The 19011-nt window shown below is 35.9% G+C and overlaps 3 protein-coding genes across 3 annotated transcripts; all 3 read right to left on the bottom strand.

The window, feature by feature from the left end:
* Nucleotides 1-5488: 5488 nt before the first annotated feature.
* On the bottom strand, nt 5489-10765 carry LOC130731305 (inositol phosphorylceramide glucuronosyltransferase 1-like). Its single transcript, XM_057583548.1, has 10 exons — nt 10204-10765; nt 9952-10072; nt 9420-9605; nt 9140-9303; nt 8113-8220; nt 7884-8021; nt 7670-7804; nt 7086-7371; nt 6833-6956; nt 5489-5832 (listed from the first exon to the last, which is right to left on the bottom strand). The coding sequence occupies exons 1-10, from the start codon at nt 10459-10461 to the stop codon at nt 5691-5693; spliced, it is 1662 nt and encodes a 553-aa protein (XP_057439531.1). The 5' UTR covers nt 10462-10765; the 3' UTR covers nt 5489-5690.
* A 162-nt stretch (nt 10766-10927) lies between these two features.
* On the bottom strand, nt 10928-14315 carry LOC130731306 (uncharacterized). Its single transcript, XM_057583549.1, has 5 exons — nt 14045-14315; nt 13839-13908; nt 12934-13043; nt 11503-11617; nt 10928-11405 (listed from the first exon to the last, which is right to left on the bottom strand). The coding sequence occupies exons 1-5, from the start codon at nt 14106-14108 to the stop codon at nt 11321-11323; spliced, it is 444 nt and encodes a 147-aa protein (XP_057439532.1). The 5' UTR covers nt 14109-14315; the 3' UTR covers nt 10928-11320.
* Nucleotides 14316-16337: 2022 nt separating this feature from the next.
* On the bottom strand, nt 16338-17775 carry LOC130731307 (uncharacterized). Its single transcript, XM_057583550.1, has one exon. It carries the CDS (start codon nt 17522-17524, stop codon nt 16394-16396), a length of 1131 nt encoding a protein of 376 aa, XP_057439533.1. The 5' UTR covers nt 17525-17775; the 3' UTR covers nt 16338-16393.
* Between the last annotated feature and the right edge of the window lie 1236 nt (nt 17776-19011).

Genomic DNA, 19011 nt, shown 5'->3' on the forward strand with positions numbered 1-19011 from the left:
TGAGTTTTGAGTCTTGAGAGATTAATCTTATGACCGTCGGCCGGAGATACCTTAAGAAAAAGAAGCTTGATACCTTTTCAAGTACTTACTTACCAAAAAAAAAACCCCTTAGTGCTTGAATTTGTACCATATTAAATAGAAATGGTATTTAGTATTTACTCATCACTCTTTCATGATTTTTTAAAGTACCATCTTTATGCGAGGGAAAAAACACATGTCAAGATGAGTATTTTTCAATTTATTAACAAGTTATAAACTGAAATAAAACAGTGTAGTAAAAATAACGTTTAAATATAAATTTATAATATTAAAAAAGGGTTTATATATGGTTATTCTTTTTTCCTATATGGGGAGTACTGGTGGAGACAGATTGCAAAGAGCCACAAATTAGACAGTCTCTACAGCCTTAGTCATTAGAAACAAATGTCTTTTCAGAAAAAAAAAGAAACAAATGCAAAAAAAAAAAAGTTTGAACCCCCACCCCCCATTTTGGTTTCTTTTGGAAAAAGAAAAAGGGGGACACTGATCAGTGCTGTTCCTTTGTTTCAAACAAATGCAGAAAATGTTTATAAAAATCTCTTTTTCTTTGAAAATTTTAGCTATTGAAGTTTATTTGGTTTCATTCTCAGTTTTCTGAACTTGAAAATTACTTTCAAAAATATTTTTGAATATGTTTTTTTGTAGAAGAGAAGAAAAAAATGTTTTAATGAGCTTAAATATTTGTGATTTGAAAACAAAAAACTGAAATAAAAAATATATGTTTTGAGATTTTAGTTTTAAAAACTAAAATAAGAACATTTTCAAAGAACAATTTCTAATGTTAAGTCAAACAAATATTTTTCTTTTTATATTTTTCAAAATTAAAAGCTATTTAGCAAAATCATAATGTCCTAAGTCTCTCTATTTTTAATTTACAAAATTTCTTCAATAAACTACTTCAAAACTAAAACTAGAATTTCATTTACATCACCCGCTCTCTCTCCCCTCCCTCTCTCGCTCCTCTCTATCTTTCTCTTTCCCCCTCACTCTTTCGCTCCTATGGAGGGTCGAACTCATAACTTGGTAGCCCGAGGCAATTTAGGCTCAGTCAAACCCGGCCCAATTAATATGCCTTACTTATTTAATATGCTATTTTTTATAATTATATCTTTTACTTTATGAATTAATTAATTAGATAAAACTAATGGTATAGTTGATGAAATAATAATTAATAATATCTTTAGGCCCTAAAATAAACTAGTGAGTATAACATTTAGCTCATTTGTAATTAGGAGTGCAATTTAGAAAAATGAAGTGTGTCATTTTAACTATTGGTAGGAAATCAGCGGTCAAAATTTCAGTAATTTAACAATTAACTATTAGTACTAGCTTATATTTTCCAATAATTTAATCATTCATTTTTCAATGAAATGAGCAATGCTACGTGGCCAGACAAAGCAGGCACGAGAGGTGCACGAGACTCATTTAGTGGCGGTTTTGAACCGCCACAAAATTATAACTGTCAAAAAATAGAACAACTACAGTTTGTAGCGGTTTAAAACCGCCAGAAAATGCTTTGTGCGTGGTGCACGAGATCCTTCGTCGTGCCACACAGCATTTTCCTTTTGGCAGTTGTAATTTTGTGGTGATTCAAAATCGCCACTAAATGAGTCTCGTACACCTCTCGTGTATGTTTTGTCGGACCACGTAGCATCATTACTCTTACCTTGCACTCTTAAGTGCGTCCATGTTTTTAAACAAGAAAAATCCAGTTAAGGATATGGTGATAAAAGGATTTACACCCTTTTCTTCACGTTTGTTTTCTCCTAATGTCTTTGATTCCCACTCTAACTAAGGATATGGTGATAAAAACAAGAAAGATTCTCATTTTAATTCTAGTAAAATCTTGACTAAATGGCCAAAAGGATATTCTCTGTTTTTGTTGTCAACAAAATAGATATTTTATAATTAGTTAGTCCATAAATGTAAAATCATATAAATATATGTCTATCTGAAGTATAACTAGGTCTTTTACGGATCCATCAACACAATCCGCGCATTAACCACATGAAACAAATACACAACTTTATGAGAGAAAGTAGTCGGTCATTGCTCATTACTCTTAACAACTGAGTTGACATGTGTTGGTGAGGAAATAACAAATCTCCCCATAAGTGAAACTACTATATTTTCAACACTGGCCCACTTGTGACTAAGAATTCTATGCCCCCTTATAAATATGACCCTTGAGCCACAATTATAATACCCATCTTTCCCATCATATCATCCTAACTTTCATCTTCTTCTTCTTCTTCGAAGATCATGTGGGTTTTGAGGGTGGAAACTCTAACTCTTTGGTGCAAGATCAAGTACTTTTTTCCAGGGTTCACACTGTTATTGGAGCCATGGCCAAATTTAATAGCACAAGGAAGGAGGTAATTCAAAACCTGATCAGGGACTATGCACTCTAGGCAAGTCTGATGCTTGGCTTTTTCATCTATTGCAAAAGATGGAGGATGATTTTCTGTTTCATTATTATGTCTTTCAATTCAAGAAACCAAAACCACCCCTTTTACAAGGATATGTTACATGTATTTGCTTCTCTAGCTGTGTGCTCTGTTGCAGTGCAACTGCATTTATGTTATTTACTTACTTGGAGGAAATTTTTGTGTTATTTCAGTTTTATTTTTCTGTTCTTACTTCATGTTCAATTGAAAATCTTCAATGCAACTTGGGCAGAGCAAAATTGAAACAACAAAAGCTTAGTACTGGTTTGTGTAAATTAATTAAACTAAAACATGCTTTGATTCATCAAAATAGTAATATATAGTAACTAATATAGCGAAAAATAGTGGAATGTTATATTTTCAGGATTGGATTTGATATTGTAATAAACCTCAGACAAGAGCTACATACATATGGATCATCATCTTGGTAAGTTATTGCCTCACCAACGAGCTAATCCGATTTGAGCCCCTCCTCAAACGAATCCTCCTTTAGCTCCTCAGCTTACAAATATTAGCAACCATTTCCAGCAGTTCTTATACCCTTCTAAGGATTGGTCCTTACGAGTTACTCACTCGTCTTATTGGGCAATTTTAAGTGAAGAATGTTTAGCACTAACAAATATGGCAATAATAAAAGTGAATGTAGATGCTTATCTTGTTTCTAATATCTATAGCTCCTGAAGTGTTGGAACTTGGATAAAATGAATTAAATGTATCAGCCAAAACATCACAAGTGTATGAACTCAAGCAACCAATTAACGTTCGCCAAGTATATGAATGATTCATTTGTGACAAAGTTAAGCTGCAAATCTGCAATTAGTTAATAAACAAGTATGATTAATCCTATTGAGTTTTTATAACAGTTTAGAATTCCCAATGTGTCCAATTTCCATTTGCAAGTAGTCCTAAACTACATTTTGAATGCACTTGGGTTTCCCTTTTCTTTAAGCCGCCATAGCATACATGAATCTTCTATTGACTTTTCTTATTAATTATTAAACACAAAATGTTAATTCGCCCCACAATGCTCTCAGTGTAATGCCAATGCAAAAGGCAAAGATTTGTAGTTTTCACCAATATCATTATTTATAAAGTTTATTGTTCTGATCTGCCACGCTTTGGTTTACTTTTAGGATAAGGATGATCTCATCAAACTCTACCCTCCATTAATTAGTCCATCATCTGCTTTGTTTTTCATTGCTAGATGATCTAGTCACCTTGTCTCACCTGAAGGAAAGTGATGGCCATCAACAAAATTAGCCGGCTGATTAACAATATTATATTAGTTTATGAGTCAGCTAATGCAAAAACGACAAGCTGAATGATATTTAACTTCGATAACTTCATATGATAGATGTAGTTAAACTAAGTATAAGTATTTAGTTTACCATTGAGTTTTTTTTTTACAGTTTACCATTGAGTTTAATAACTATGTAAGGAAAAATGTAAAAAAAAAATTGTACAAATACATCCAATAAGAATTCACGATTTTACCGCATCATCAATAAACTAAAATAAGAAGAAAAATAAAACATTACAAGATATGATTAGATGTATCTCAAAAACTCTTTATACTTTCAATGTATATCAATTTGGTTTGGGTTGAGGACTTTCCTTCACGTCTTTCATCTTATGTTTGCTCTTATTCTTGCCTTCTGAGCCAACTTCGATTGATTTTCCATGAATTATTCTTTTTATAAAAATAAATCTTGGGTTAAATATGTCTTTGGTCCCTACAGAATAGTAAATTACTTGTTTTGATCCTTCAATTTTTTTTTTTGAAATACATCCCAACTTATGGAAATACTCATATTTTGGAGGACCAATACCTCAAGAAAAAATATTTTGAATGCCTACTTTAATAGTTTCCAGTCTTAAAATTGTATTTTTCAGTCCCCAAATTTTGATTTTAGTCCCTCTCAACTCTCAATTTCAAGGACTCAAACATGTGAATTTCTAAAATTTGATGATGTATTTTAAAGAAAAAATTTAAAGATCAAAACTAATAATTCACTACAAAACAAGCACATTTAACCCTTGGATAAGTACATTTGTAAAGAAAATGTATGGCTTGATTACGAATCTATTTAGGTAAGGTTGTGGTTAAAGGGTATATATGATGAAGAAAATCAAGGTAATTAAACAAGCCACATCTGAAAATGTCTGAAAATGTGATTTTCATTAATTTTATAATTGATTGATATTTCTGGTTATCACATAATATACATTGATCACATGTTAGTTCTGAGTGACAGCGATGAACCACGGGAGAAGCAATATTCGTACGATGTTCAAACTTGTTAATTTCAAAAATTAGTGGTAGTTGATAAGATATCCAATAATGATGAATAAAAAGTTTCTTTCCAAGTGCTTGTTGCACTAAAATTCAAAGTATATTTATTTTCTGTGGATTAGGTCATTATAGAATTTTCTTATGCGGGTTCCACTATCACCGGCTCTTTTGATGTTTGGTTGGATACAGGAAAATGACAAGAAATAATAAGTTGAAAATTAATATAATGGACAAAAATAGTAAAAATGTTGTATTGCTTAGTATGAGAAGAATAGAAAAATTAATGAAGAGAAATAAATATGAAATTCTCTTTCTAAAAGTTGGAAGAGACAAAATAGTAGTATTTTGATTATAGGACAAAAGTACCTTTGGAATTGAAAAGGGAATGATGGTGATGAATTTGATAAGGGATGTGGTTGAAGAAATATAGAACTACTTATGCAGCAATGACGTGTATTTATCAATTTAGAAATAAATACAAATTTACTAGTTTAAAAATCATTAACCAAATGTGTCAATAAAACAGAAAAAGCTTTGAATTCAAAAATAATATTCAAACGTATTAAATTGCTAATTGTACGCCATTTACCCTCTAAAATACACTCAACAGTCAACAATATCAAAAATCAAAATCATATTTTATGATCATGTTTGTGCTGCCGACAACACCTCAAACCAAAGAACCAAGTATAGCTGATTTGAGACTCAGTTATATGCAATTTCAATAGAACAAGGTCATTTTTTGAAAGAATGACAATAATGTTACAACAGAACCTCAGTAAAATACAATCCTATGCTAGATATACAAAAATTTCTTAATTACATTTCCCACTAGAACAACTGCATGTGTAAGCTGGTTAAAGGAATGAACTATCAACCATGGTTTACATCACCATTTCCCCTCATTACAATCAACATGAGAAACACAAGCTCCTATTCCGAGCAATATCCCACTCTTCAAGGCCTTTAAGAAATGATCTGATAGCAAGATGTTCGGCAGCGTATGTCATGAAAGATGCCAATATCATGCCCCCAGCAACCATCAAACCTAACCTGTTCAAAGTAGAAATGAAGTGTAAGTGTAACTTCAACGAGAAACGTTTGAGAAATGCTGTTTTTCATACCAGAACTACTTTGAAACAAGAACAAAAATAAGTGATTACAAAAGTCTAGACAAGATTCTACCAAGAAATAGCGAATGAGTGTGAGAAGAAGTGTCGAACACAGCCAATGGCTAATTCTTCTGGTATAACAAACCAGGAAAGAAAATATTTCTTCTCGGTAATCTTGTTTTAATATTCAGGTAAATGATCAGACATCCAAGGACTGAGGTTAAGCTTTTAAAATAAAAGCTTAAGACCCTTCACATACATCTCTTCTTAGGGAATTCAGATCGCAATTAGTATAACTACATCTTTTACTAATAAGCCAGTTACCAAAAAACATCTCCTAACATATGATCTTTGAGACTTAGTGCGTGTTTGGAAATCATTCAACAATTGATTCAAAAGCTAGAATCAATTCTGGGGAGAAACTTATGTGGGTAGCTTCTGGGTTTAAGAATTGATTATGATGAAAGAAGAGTTGATCCAAACATACTATAAGAGTCCCTGGGCCTTACAAGTAAGGCATTAAAACACTTAATTGATATCAAGCTGATATAAAGTACTACCCATACATAAGAACCACAAAAATTAACTAAAATATGTAGAAATTAAAAAGGTAGCCCTACTTCTAACTTTTACTAGTATTATTTTAATGCTTCTGCTTCAAGTGAGAACAAGCAAGTTATCAATCAAACAACTGCGCAGATTGGCCATTGAAGATTCTTTTAATGTTGAAGTTTGACATTTAAAAATTGAAAAAATACTCATTAGTCCGTGATGATGAAGACATGGCACTCGGAACAGAGTTACTTTCTGAACCACAAAGCTACAAGTTTTGCACCAAAAAGATGATTTCAAGTATTTTAACTAGACCTGTCATGATGGAAATCATACAAGCTGCATGAGTAGTTTTTTGCTAATAAATTAGAACGCAAATTGCAAATTACCTTGGAAACAAGGCAGTTATTCCAAAAAGACAAGGCAAAGATGGAGCAGCAATGGCCAACAAGGCCATCCCTAAACCATAGTACAGTGTAGTAACATCACAAGAGGACATTTGTCGCTGATGACCTGTAAATACAGATAATGTGCCGACACAGAATTAATAATGTTACTGGAATTTTTTTTTTTAAAATAACATCAAGGTAACAAATAAAGGAAAGACTAAACCAAAAATAAGCACTATTCTTGAGAACATACGTTTTCCAGAATCATAATCTGAAGACTCAGGATCTGACAAGGAGGATGCTGCTCGAGATGCCACGACTCTTCCCCAGTGATAAATCAAATGGAGATAACCTCCAAATAATATAACGAAAATTGTGAACGTCCATTCATACATCAAAAGCAAACCAGTCCACGGCATCACTTGCCGAGGAACAATCGATAGAGCTAGTCCTAGAGACACCACTGCAGATATAAAACAGACACCAACAGAAATGCCACCCAAATAAGCAGGAACCTTTGACTGAGCACCACTTAAGAACTGCTTGACACCATAGAAATAAATGTTAGTATGTTGGAAATAAATAAATGTCAGTAGTAAGCATATCCAACTAGCGGATATGCATCCTCTCATTTGAAGCCATGACTGGACCAGGTAATTTGACGAAACAGATAGACATAATTCCCTGTGCCGGAAAAGAATGTGAAGCCCAATGGATTTTAGGAGGTTCTACACAGGGCATTGTGTTTGTCTCTCTCATCAAACGACTTGGTCATACGAGGGCCTGACATGAGAGGGTCCAAATCCCAAGCCAAAAGACAAAGAAGAGAAAACCAACCTGCTGGATTGAATTGGTTACTGATGTTGAAGTACTAGTATATGCAAGTGGTGCACTTGATCTAATCCTATAATAAAGGTGTTTGACTTGATCACATAGTGAGCCCCTACAAAGTGAACTCAAGTTCCCTTGATTCTGCAACAAATTACAATATTCAGAGATTTATTTGAAACCCTATTTGCTAAATTCACTAAGATTATCCATGATAGCTGACCTTTATAAATGAATGGTAGCAGCAAAAGAGTAAAGCACATAATGGCAGCATAAAGAGAAACTTCACAAGAAAATTGTCCTTAGGATTTTGGCCCTTTCCTGTTCCAGGAAGGGATTCCTCAAGCTGTATCCTTACATCCTGAAAAACCCACAAAGGTAAGAACAACTAAGCCAGCATTCTTTTGTTACAAGCTATCATACCAATAGAGGAAAATGAGTTGCACAAATACCTGCCAGACATCAACAGGTTTCAAAAGCCAAGATGTCCACCAGTCCCAAGGCTTAAGTGGGCCTAGTGTATAGTGAATCACACGGAGTTCCTTATCATCTACCATCCACTGGATAGATCAGCATGAGTAATTAGAACGTTAGACAACTGAATTGAAAGAAGCAATATAAAAGAATTTTCAGATGCAAAAATAAATATATTTGGTATGCATGCAACTAAGTGTATGAAATCTCCTTCATAATACTCATTATTTAAGATTTATTCAGGTAAGCCTGCATGAGGTAGTTGCAGAAGCTAGACAACCAATTCAGTCTGTGCACTAAAAGAAGGCATCTAAGACAAATTTTCACGAGTCTGAGCTACTCGCTCCTTGTTGAGGCCCCACATCGGCTAAAGATAGGACAAAGTAATCATTCAAAAGATAGGGCAATCCCCAACACTAAGTTAACTTTAAGGAAAAATTAAGCTCATGCTCAAGTTCTAAGATGGTATCAAGGCCTATCCCTAAATCCTTTATTGCGTCACCCATAGATGGGACACGAAGAGCTATTCAGCTCTGCAACAATTCAGATATTCAGCCTTGGGCATGAGGAGTGTGTTCAGGACTTGAGGTACACCATATTTTGACTAGAGATATGACCAAAGTTGTCTTTATAAATGTAAATGGTAGGGAAATCCTCACTCCTAAGCTACAGTACAGTCAGGCATAGGTTGGAGTTCTAAGAATTCTTAATGAAATAACGTTCCCAAACCTACCAAGTACCAACAATTAAAAAACTCAGCAAGAACATTTCAGAAAGACAGCACACGTAAATCAAAATTACATCATATGACATGTGGGATAAATGAAAATGTACGACTCTTTCAGACAAAGCCAACCAATTCTAGCACATATTCCATCTTAACTGAACTCAAATAATCAGATCAAGCATGATTAAGCTAAAATGGCATCATATATCTCTACTGCCTCACTGACTCTGATCCCTTAAAATGAAAGGACCATCCTCTCATTACCTATAATCTAGTACCTTGTTAGCAAGCATATAAAGACCAACATCTGCATTATACAGTGTTGATAGTCTCTCCATTTCAGGAATGGGTCTGGAATTCAAAATCTCAGGGGACAAATTTGGCTCAAAAACACGTGCATTGGGAAATCCAGGGTAATAGGAATTGAGAAATCCTTGATCTCCTGTTCAAAAGAGTTCAGGTTCAAATCAACATCTGGCATATATATCACTGAAAACAAATAAATTCAAAGGAACAAAAGCAATAGAATTTAAAAGTAGCACACAAAAAGAGTTTTACCTCCTGTATAAGACGCAGTAGTTTTTATCTTGCCCACCATGTCATTAAAAATAGTTTCAGATGGCTCCACCACCATGACTCCCGAATTCAACCTCTCAGAATGCTTTAAATTCGCACAGAACTTCCCACATTTGAAAAGATCATCAATATTCTTAACCACAACTGTGTCCGCATCAAGGTAAACAACTGCACATTCATATTCAACACATAAACAACAAATAATGATTGAAGAAAAAAAAAAGAAAAGCTTTAAGGTAACCAAACTGCATAGGAAATACACACTCCCACTCCAAAGGCAATACATAATCTAAATGGAAATTTCAAAGTACCCTCCTTATGTATTTCCATAACCAGACAAGGTACACAGTGTCTGCTTGTATTTCAGTTAGAAAGTGTTTTCACCCAGCGTAGGTCCATCCATAGCTTCTTTCATGTTTGGGGCTTGGGAATGTGTGATCTCGAATTCCAATGCCCCAAACGGACCACCAAACTGAAAACCAAACACAACCATAAAAGGCAAAAAAATTGTTACCTTTCTTGTAGTTAGTCATGTTAAATATTCTGAGCTTTGTATAAACACCCCAAAATCTCGTTGGACGCACTCGATTAGGATTAGCCAGTAAACTAATCTTCTCCACTATCCACCCATCAGCCTACACAAAAAAAGGAAAAATATTCAAATACAAATCCACCAAAATGAAGAGCTAAAATTAGAAATCAAATAAAAATTGAATTTTGAGGAATACCCATCATTTATTGCTTCAGAGAGAAAGGAAAAAATTACCCGGAGAAGGTTTTTGGCGTAATCAGAAACCCCATCTGAGACCAAAACTACCATATCCTTATTGGATCGAGTGATGCGAATGGATTTTCCCAAAACTCGAACACCCAATAGGAATTCATCGCCGTACAGAAGAGTGACATATGCTTCATCATTTTTCTTCGATGTAGATCCTAAACTGTCACACCCTTGAAATTGAACACAGAAAACTAGAGCAAAAGCTATCAAGCTCAACCAGTACCATGTACGATTTGGTTTCATTTTGGAATGAATTTAATTCCAGAGGGGTGGACTGTGGAAGTTGAATTTAAATAAGGGATGACGAAGGTTGAAACTTGAATTGAAATTGAGAAACTTCGAGCTTCTCTGTCTCTGTCTCTGTCTCTGTCGTGTATGACCTATACTCTGTTTCAGTCTTGTATGGCTGCGTAAGGCGACTTCCTCGAACAAAACGCCGCATTAAGGGGTTTTTTAAAAATAAGAGAAATTGATCATTTGCGACGGACAGGTCTGTAATTAGCATTTTGCGACGGGCTGATCTATTACAAGTATCTTGCAACGGATAGGTCTGTCACAGTGGTCATTATATTTGACAGACGATTTATCAATTATTACCTAGTGCCTTAAAAATGATGAAAATTAAGTGATTGATAAAAAATTAAAATAAGGAATTTAAATTTGGGCTAAAATAAGGTACAAAGTGTTTGTGTTGAAATTATGCATATAAATATATAATGAATAACTTTCAGCTTAACGTGGATTGGAGAACTCCAAAGATACACATATGAGAGATGAATTATCCAAGAAAAAATCTACAATACTCATGAAGTACATGGATCAGGATCCTCTCATGTAAGAACTCTATCATGTGCCATGAGAAGATCAATATCATGTAGTTCATATACTTCCTTAATCATAACAATGCAAATGAGTTCCCTGCACTTAAGACCCCACAAAAATAACTTCTCCGCAGAAAATCTAAAAACATTGGAAGCATATCTATGAACTCGCCTATTTAAGGACGTAGATCATAGTCCTTGGCCACAACAGTCTGAACAAAAACTGGAAGGGAAAAACCGAAGGCATGTGCATGCTACATATCTGGACGACGTGGACAATTCTACAGATTTTTTCGCCCTAATTGCCAAGTTAACTGATCAGCAGCTGCCATTGCACGAGATGCTGGACCGATCGAACCTTCATACCTGTGAAACTCGAGATAAGTGAGAACAAAGGCAGAGAGAAAAAAGGCATAGTGCATTTGTACATGATAAACATGCAGAATTAGAATTAGATGCTTACAGAGCAACCAAGATATATGCTGCTGTTTGCATAACAATTGCACCTTCCCCAGCAGCCTTTAATGTGTTTATGCACCTTGCACTAAACCAATTCTCGTGAATCGACGTGACCAAGTCTGCCATCCAAATTTCCATCAGTAGAGTATGCAAAGAGAACTACAATGTACTATAGCAGTAAATAAAGTTATAGACAATGCAACAGAAGTGGAATTAACCTAACTACATGCATTACCATCATGTATGTAATAACATGCATCAACTTACCATCTGCAAACTGCAATCCAGAACATTGTGAACTTTCAAATTTAAAACTAATGCATGTTTGAAAACCTAAATTTAGGGAATAATCACGTTTTCAAATTTAGGGAATACATCATGAAATAAACTAATTCAAACACACAAAATTCACCACAAAAATAATTAAACAGCCTGCAGAAAAATGTTCAATATAGCTCGTATTTATTTGGCTTTTCACCATTAATTCTATGAAGCTAAAAGGAGTACATAGAATTAAGCATTCACCATTATAATTGGCCTAGACTTAAAACTTCAATCTAAATGTTGACCGTCCATCATGCATCCCATAACCAGAAGGATTTAAACTAGAAGGTGCATAAGCTAGCTGCATATGAAGATGCGCGCACATGCATTCATGTCCACAAGCGTTTAACTTGTGAAGTTGTGATTCTTCTAAATTTGTTAAAGGTTTCTATGATAGACTCTGACTTAGAAAAAAGAGAGAAAATAGAAGAACTGTGATTGATTGAACTCTGCTCTCAGAGAATGAGAGAAACAGAAAGAAAAAAGAAAATAAGAAAAATTGCACCTGGAATTCAAGTTTCCAGATTCACTCCCCCAAAATGATCCCAGTTATAAGGAAGTAGTTAGTTATTCTCTACAACTGGTTAGTAACAGAATAACATAACAGAAAAACTACTAACAGCTAATAAAGGAATTATTCCCTGCTCCCCTGCTTGCATCTCCTAGCATAGACCTTCCTTATAGGGGTTTGATCCCTATCATTCTAATGGAAACTTCCCAGGATTATGAGTTTTTTTCACATATCGCAAGATATACTTGAGCAATACGTGATTACGTGTGACTCTTGTTATTCTCTCCTCAACCACTATGGCAGCATAAGTTCACAGCTGCATAATCCCTCACTAGTGCACAATCAGAAACAAAAGTATCAAGACCATATATGCTACAGTTGTTAAACCTAGCCCAAGTCTCCCAGAGTCCTAAACTACTCATTACCTAGGTATGGGGGAGACAAAAATATAGTATATTCTTCAATATTCAGAAAATGTCCTTCCAGTAGAGAGCATATAAACAAGAAATCAGAAAACATAAATACCAGAATACACCTTCTCCCAAACTAAGCAGCAAGTCATTATTTACGCAAACTAAATGCAGCTAAGTTTAAGCTTACACTGATTGGACCCAATAATGAAGTTCTCTGTCTGGAGTTTATTGTGTTTGATGAAGTTCACAAAGTGGCTCAATTCAATGGGATTGGCTTTCATTCCTTCTTGTTCAGCACTGCCAGTATCCAACAGCCCAATTGATAAATCCAATATTTCTAGAAATAACAAAAACAAACGTCCAAATACACAACAGTAATGATTTAACAAAGCCAGCATGAATCTTAGCAGGCAACATGTTAAAAAAAATTCAAAAACAAGTACTTAAACATCCTCAACCTCTAACAGTGTTAAAAAGAGATTTTCAAACAAAACCACAGAATAACTTAGAATGTTACAACTTACAACTATTTCTTATTTAGATAGAAAACAATGTAACATGACAATTTGATTGCTTATGGAATAGCGGCAACAACTTCAGCATAACAGCTTAGCTGAACAGATACAGATATACTAACCAGGCACGCGATTGCATTTAATTGCCACGAATGAAGTGTGATATAAACTATTGAACAGGAACAAGAAGCAAGATAGTAAGCAGGTCAGGGAACTTGATGGAGGAAAATCAGTCAAGCAGCATATTTGAAATAATGATATCAGTTCATCCTTTTTTGCTTATTTTAAGTTACAACTTACAACTACATGTACTTAAGAGGTTCCCTTTGAGAATAATTAGATTAGAAAGTTCAATACTTAATCCAAACAAGCTAAACTAGTACTAGTATCAATGGAATCCATTATCATTATAAATTGGTATAATCATGAAAGCACAGGTCAGGATAGTTGATAAAAAATTCCATATGAAGAAAAGTGCATCAAAAATTGAAACCTAACAGCTTCAAATACAGAGACTCCAATTCCAAACACCAAAAAACAACAATAATTCATATCAAGAATAAATTAATCTTCTTACATTGTAGATAACAAGCGAGACGGTCCAGTTGGGTCATAATTGATTAGCAATGCAGCTTTCAAAGGATAACCTAGAACATACAAGGATCAGAAAAATGTCAACATTCAACAATATTTACAAATTAATTTTCAAAAATGGTGAAATTCACATCACAGCTAAGAACATTTATGCATTTCAGCATCATTTCAAAGGTAAATGTTGCTCACCAGAATAACCAATGTTTGTAGAAGCCCATTTATCCCATGTCTTATGCACAAAACCCCAATCCATTGCACCTGAGAAGAAGAAATTTCAAAACCAGTGTACCAGATTCTCGCTGCTCACTCCAGAAACGCCGCGTTTTGATTTTCTGCACGGTGCTGATCGGAAGAAACACGAGAAGCTTGCGTCGCTCTCTGTGAACCTTAGGGTTTTGTTACAGTCTGAACAAGGAAGAAGAAGAGGAGAGAATAATACGGTGCTTCTATGGTGTACTGTGTCATGGGTAATTGACCTCTTATAGCAGGTAACTTTACAAAATTAGAATTTATGATTTCAGTCCAAAAAAGTTTGTTATTTGCAAATTGGGCCTTGTCTTGTTCTTCATTCATACCTTTCACTTCAATGAGGGCTCTGATTGAATTTGGCAGCATTCATATTAGACCTCAAAAGAGTTAGTTAGGTGATGCTGCTTCTATCAAAGAAAAGTCAAATTTTATATATAGAATTGATGCAGGAATAAATTCAATAATGCTCATATCATTACAAAAACTAATCCCTCTTCAATCACCATCTTTGCAGAGGATGATGAAGCCTGGTCTGCACCACAAAAATGTTAGGCTTAGTTTTTATAGTACAACCAAGGACTAGGACTTTTACAATAATAATTCTCAAGAAATTCAAATTATAAGTATCAAAGATAGTTAAAGCGTCCAAATCAAGGAGTTTAACCCCTAAATATATACAAGTGTTATCAGAATCAAACATAAAAGAAACTAAACTAAAGAACCAATAACAGCATAAATAGGACTAGCTAATATGGACAGTCCATATTAAATTACAAGTACAAAAGGATTATAAACATTGCAGTTGATCAGAATGTAATTTACATTATGTTATTTACAAAGAAATGTCGTTTTCTTAAAAATAACACAAAACGACAAAAGATCAAGATTTATGATCTAAGCAATTCTTTGTGACAAAATCCACATTCAATTAATTGAATGCCAAGTGTACAATTTCTGTAGATAAAAAAATGGAAAAAATAAAAGAAAAAAAAATAGAATTGCTTAAGAGGAGAGATCTACTATCTGTACTACTCCATGCCAACACCCCAAAATTAGTAGCATCCTGACATATATTTCCAGATGAAGTACTCCTACCTCATATCATATCATTTAGAGTAAAATACACTCACCCCCCTCAAGATTTGCAAGAATGACACTCCACCCCATTCTTTTTAAAAATCTACACTCCACCCCATTTTTTATAAAGGCAAATTTTAGTGACGAAAACAAATTCCTCACTACTAAAAACTAATTACTAATTAGTAAAAATTTAAATAAATTTAATGCATATACACTATCATACATTAATTTATGAAAATAATTTTACTGAATTAAATTTAAAAAAACCATTCACTCTGTCTGTTAAGTCCACGTCTCATCTATCTCCAAATCATATTTCTCACCACAAACGGCCACCACCAAGCCTTTACTCCCTTTAACACGGCTCCACTGTCCCACAATGTGAAACCTCATGGCACCTCCATGCCTCAAAGTTTTGTTGCAAACTGAACCCCAGAACGTGAATCGCATATCCCTAAAGCCACTTGTTCAACTACTTCTTGTGAATTTCACCCCTTGAAGTTGTGAGCGAACGCTCTGTTGGTCTTAGATATTGTTGGATTTTGTTAAAAACGATGCTCCACCGCCTCGTTGGGCTCTAATAACCTCAGATCCACTTCATATTTTCATAATTTTGTTTCTCTATTTTCTTCACCCATTTGTGTTGCTTTTTTGGCCTACAACCCAATTTTGAAAATTGGAGGTATAAAGAGATTATTTTGATTAAAATTGAATTATTACCAAATATGAAAACACAAGCATGTTTCACTATGTTCGAGATATGGTTTGTAAATCGGGCAGGTGTGCTATTGCATAATTTGCATTATGAATTTACGGAGGAAAAACGCGATTGAGAGAATGAGGAGGATTGTGATGTTTTCATTTTTAAATTTATTGGATTATATTGATTTTTTTTTTGAAATTATTGATTAACAATTTAAATAATAACTAATTATTAATGAAAAATATTTTTCGTCACTAAATTTGCCTCTATATAAAATGGGGTGGGATGTAGATTTTAGATAAGAATGGGGTGGAGTGTAATTCTAACAAACCTTAAGGGAGGGTGAGTGTACTTTACTCTATCATTTATATAAACATCATGTTGTTAGACCCCTTTTGAATACCAGCTTAGCTTATCATAACTTACTAAATTTTATCTATTGAAAATGTATTGAATAAACTCTCATAAGTGCTTTTTTGCTTGCATTCAAACGGACTATCAATCATTTATATAGAAGATTCATCAAATGTTACTTCAGATGCACTCGTAAGATGAACCTTCCCGCCGCTTCCCCGCTTCTTTTTCCGCCCATGTCCTCCGCAAGTTACTGAAAACTCACACCCAAACGCCGTCCCAAAACACGAAAACAACCCATTTCCACGCCGCTGGTTCGCCCTTCCCGGCGTTTTCGTCGCACGCTTCGGCGTTTGCTTCAACTTCTTCTTCATTTCTTCATCTGCGTCGTACACTTCGTAAGCTGGCGTCAACTCCATCCTCCACCTCTCCATCTTTGTCTTCATTCCCTCTGTGCAGTTACTCTCCGACCAAACGTCCACCGCCGAGTAGCTCTCTACTGTCTGCGCCACAGGATACAGTCCCTTTGCTATCGCCGCCGCCACCACCGACGGCGATGGCCCCACGTCGGAGCATATCGACTCAACACCCCCTTTCCGAACCACCACGATGTCCGAGTCTTGCGCGTCGAACACGTAACCACCACCGTTTTTCCCGACGGCACCGTGGTAGGTGTAATCATTGATGGTCGAGTCATTCTTCTCGCTCTGGCATCGTTGCAGCGTCATGAACTTTGAATAATCTGTTTCATTGGTCTCCTCTGGATCTGGTTTGTTCTTGTTCTTGTTGGCGTCCGTTAGGTTGGAATACCCGACGGAAGAGATGCTGAGATCAGAGTAGATCGGCATGCTCCTCATGGTGCTGTCGAGGAGTGCGACGCCGATGTTGAGAATCCCCTGCGGCCTCCCGGAGGGCCTGCGAATCTGCAGGGCCACAAACCGGAGCTTCGGTTTCCGGTTCCCTGAGCGGGCGCAAGAAGGGAGGAGGTTGCTGACGAGGACGCCAACGGTGCCAATGAGGACGTCGCGGAGCCAAGCAGAGGCGTAGATCTCGATCATGATGACCGAGTTGAGAAGCTCCTCGTCAACACGAAAGACAAACTTCTCATTCCAAGTGGGGTTGGTGTGCCCCACTTGGTCAATTTGTGTGGCCAATTTCCGCTCAGGGCGCAACCACGCAACCGCATAGGCCTTGATTGCTTTGGAAACCGGGGCTAGGTCTTGCGCCGCAATGATGTTGATTTCAAGTAACTGAAACGGGGACGTTGAAGAAAGCGCGGACATGATGATTGGTGGTGTGTGTTTGTATTTCTATTGAATTTTAAATTAAATTCAATGCGGAGAAATCAATCACGTTGAAATCAATCAATGATGCATTTATTGAACGGAAATCCAAATGTACACCGGTTTGTGGCGGTTAACGGGGCGGGGAGAGGTGGGGTGTGATGGTGGTGTTCACAACTAAACCACGCTCATCCGCCGTGAAAAGGAAAAAGGGGTGGTGGAGGCCTTCTAGATCTCTACATTTTCTGATTGATTTGATTGAATTCATTATATTGGAAACGAATGGCAATGTCATGACCTTTTATTTTTGGGTTATGAGCGTGAGATTGAAGACAACGCGATAATTTTGGTTATGATTTAGTTGATTGCCTTTCTAATACTTTATCATAGTGATTTGGAGACATGAACTAACTATGAAAATAATGACAAATTAGTTTGTTTTAATTACGAGTTATAATAATAATATGGTTGTATATAATAAGAATAACTGCATGTGTTGCGAGCTAGAGAAAAGAATGCAGCTGCATGTGGTTAGGATGCTTTCGTAACGGCACCAAGGGGAACTTTCCAATGGCATGGTAAAATCCAAGTGTTCAACGGTTAGTAATTTGGTTGTTTAATGCATGCATGTACAAGCGATATGATGCTATTTCAACGACGAAACTGACTACAATTTCATCCAATGGTGTCAATTATGTCTAAAACTGAAAACACACTAATATAGTTGGGGAAAAACTGAGTACATATTTGCAGTGCCCACAAGGTAGTCAATTAACAAATTGGTCCACCGGTGGACCAGGGGTCATAGTGGTAATTTACAAAATAAAAATATGTAAAAAAAATTAATTCTGAAAAAAAGAAATCCCTCTCACCTCTCACATACGCTTCTCTCAGAATTCCCTTTTCTTCTTCATCACAGACGCGGCACCACCACCCGTCCACAGCCTTCCTTCTTCCTTCTTCATCTCAATTATCCTCTTCAGAGAGAAACACTGAAGACCTCTAGAGAGAAAAAGCACGAGATCTGATTGGAAGAACAAAACGATGTTCGGATCCGATGATGCTTCCTCCATCAACCGGCGACTGACGAACGACATCTTCAATCACTCACAATACGTGACCTTCAACTTGGCGTCGTACACGAAGGAGGAGCTCAGAACAGGGTAAGGGAAAGAAATTCCAAACCCTAACGATGTCACTGCAATTTTTCAATTTTCTTTCTAGATCTCAAATCTCTGTTTCCACCGGCGGCACGTGTGTGTTTTTACGGGGCGTGAGGTTGCGTAAACGCGTGGTGTGAAGTGTAGGAGTCGGGGCTACGCCGGAATCTCACCGAACGGCCGCCGATGGTGGACGGGATTCATGGGAAAAGTACCATTCTCTTATATCTGTTTTTGTGGTCTGCTTCTCCCTTTCAAAAACCTCTCTTTTAAGCTCTTGCTGGTTCCCTACTTCAACCGTGGTTTTCCTTGCTTGTTTTCTCTCAG

Source organism: Lotus japonicus, chromosome 1 (genome assembly GCF_012489685.1).
Source record: "Lotus japonicus ecotype B-129 chromosome 1, LjGifu_v1.2".
Taxonomy (NCBI): Eukaryota; Viridiplantae; Streptophyta; class Magnoliopsida; order Fabales; family Fabaceae; genus Lotus; species Lotus japonicus.

Excerpts from the sequence above, each read along its gene's own strand:
- LOC130731307 (XM_057583550.1), bottom strand. The coding sequence starts at position 17,524 with ATGTCCGCGCTTTCTTCAACGTCCCCGTTTCAGTTACTTGAAATCAAC.
- LOC130731306 (XM_057583549.1), bottom strand. The coding sequence starts at position 14,108 with ATGGATTGGGGTTTTGTGCATAAGACATGGGATAAATGGGCTTCTACA. Across the intron at positions 13,044-13,838 it reads TCTCGCTTGTTATCTACAAT|TGCTGAACAAGAAGGAATGA; the intron begins GTAAGAAGATTA and ends GGATACTGGCAG. Across the intron at positions 11,406-11,502 it reads GCATATATCTTGGTTGCTCT|GTATGAAGGTTCGATCGGTC; the intron begins GTAAGCATCTAA and ends CGAGTTTCACAG.
- LOC130731305 (XM_057583548.1), bottom strand. The coding sequence starts at position 10,461 with ATGAAACCAAATCGTACATGGTACTGGTTGAGCTTGATAGCTTTTGCT. Across the intron at positions 9,606-9,951 it reads CATGACTAACTACAAGAAAG|TTGTTTACCTTGATGCGGAC; the intron begins GTAACAATTTTT and ends ATGAATGTGCAG. Across the intron at positions 8,022-8,112 it reads AACCTGTTGATGTCTGGCAG|GATGTAAGGATACAGCTTGA; the intron begins GTATTTGTGCAA and ends TGGGTTTTTCAG.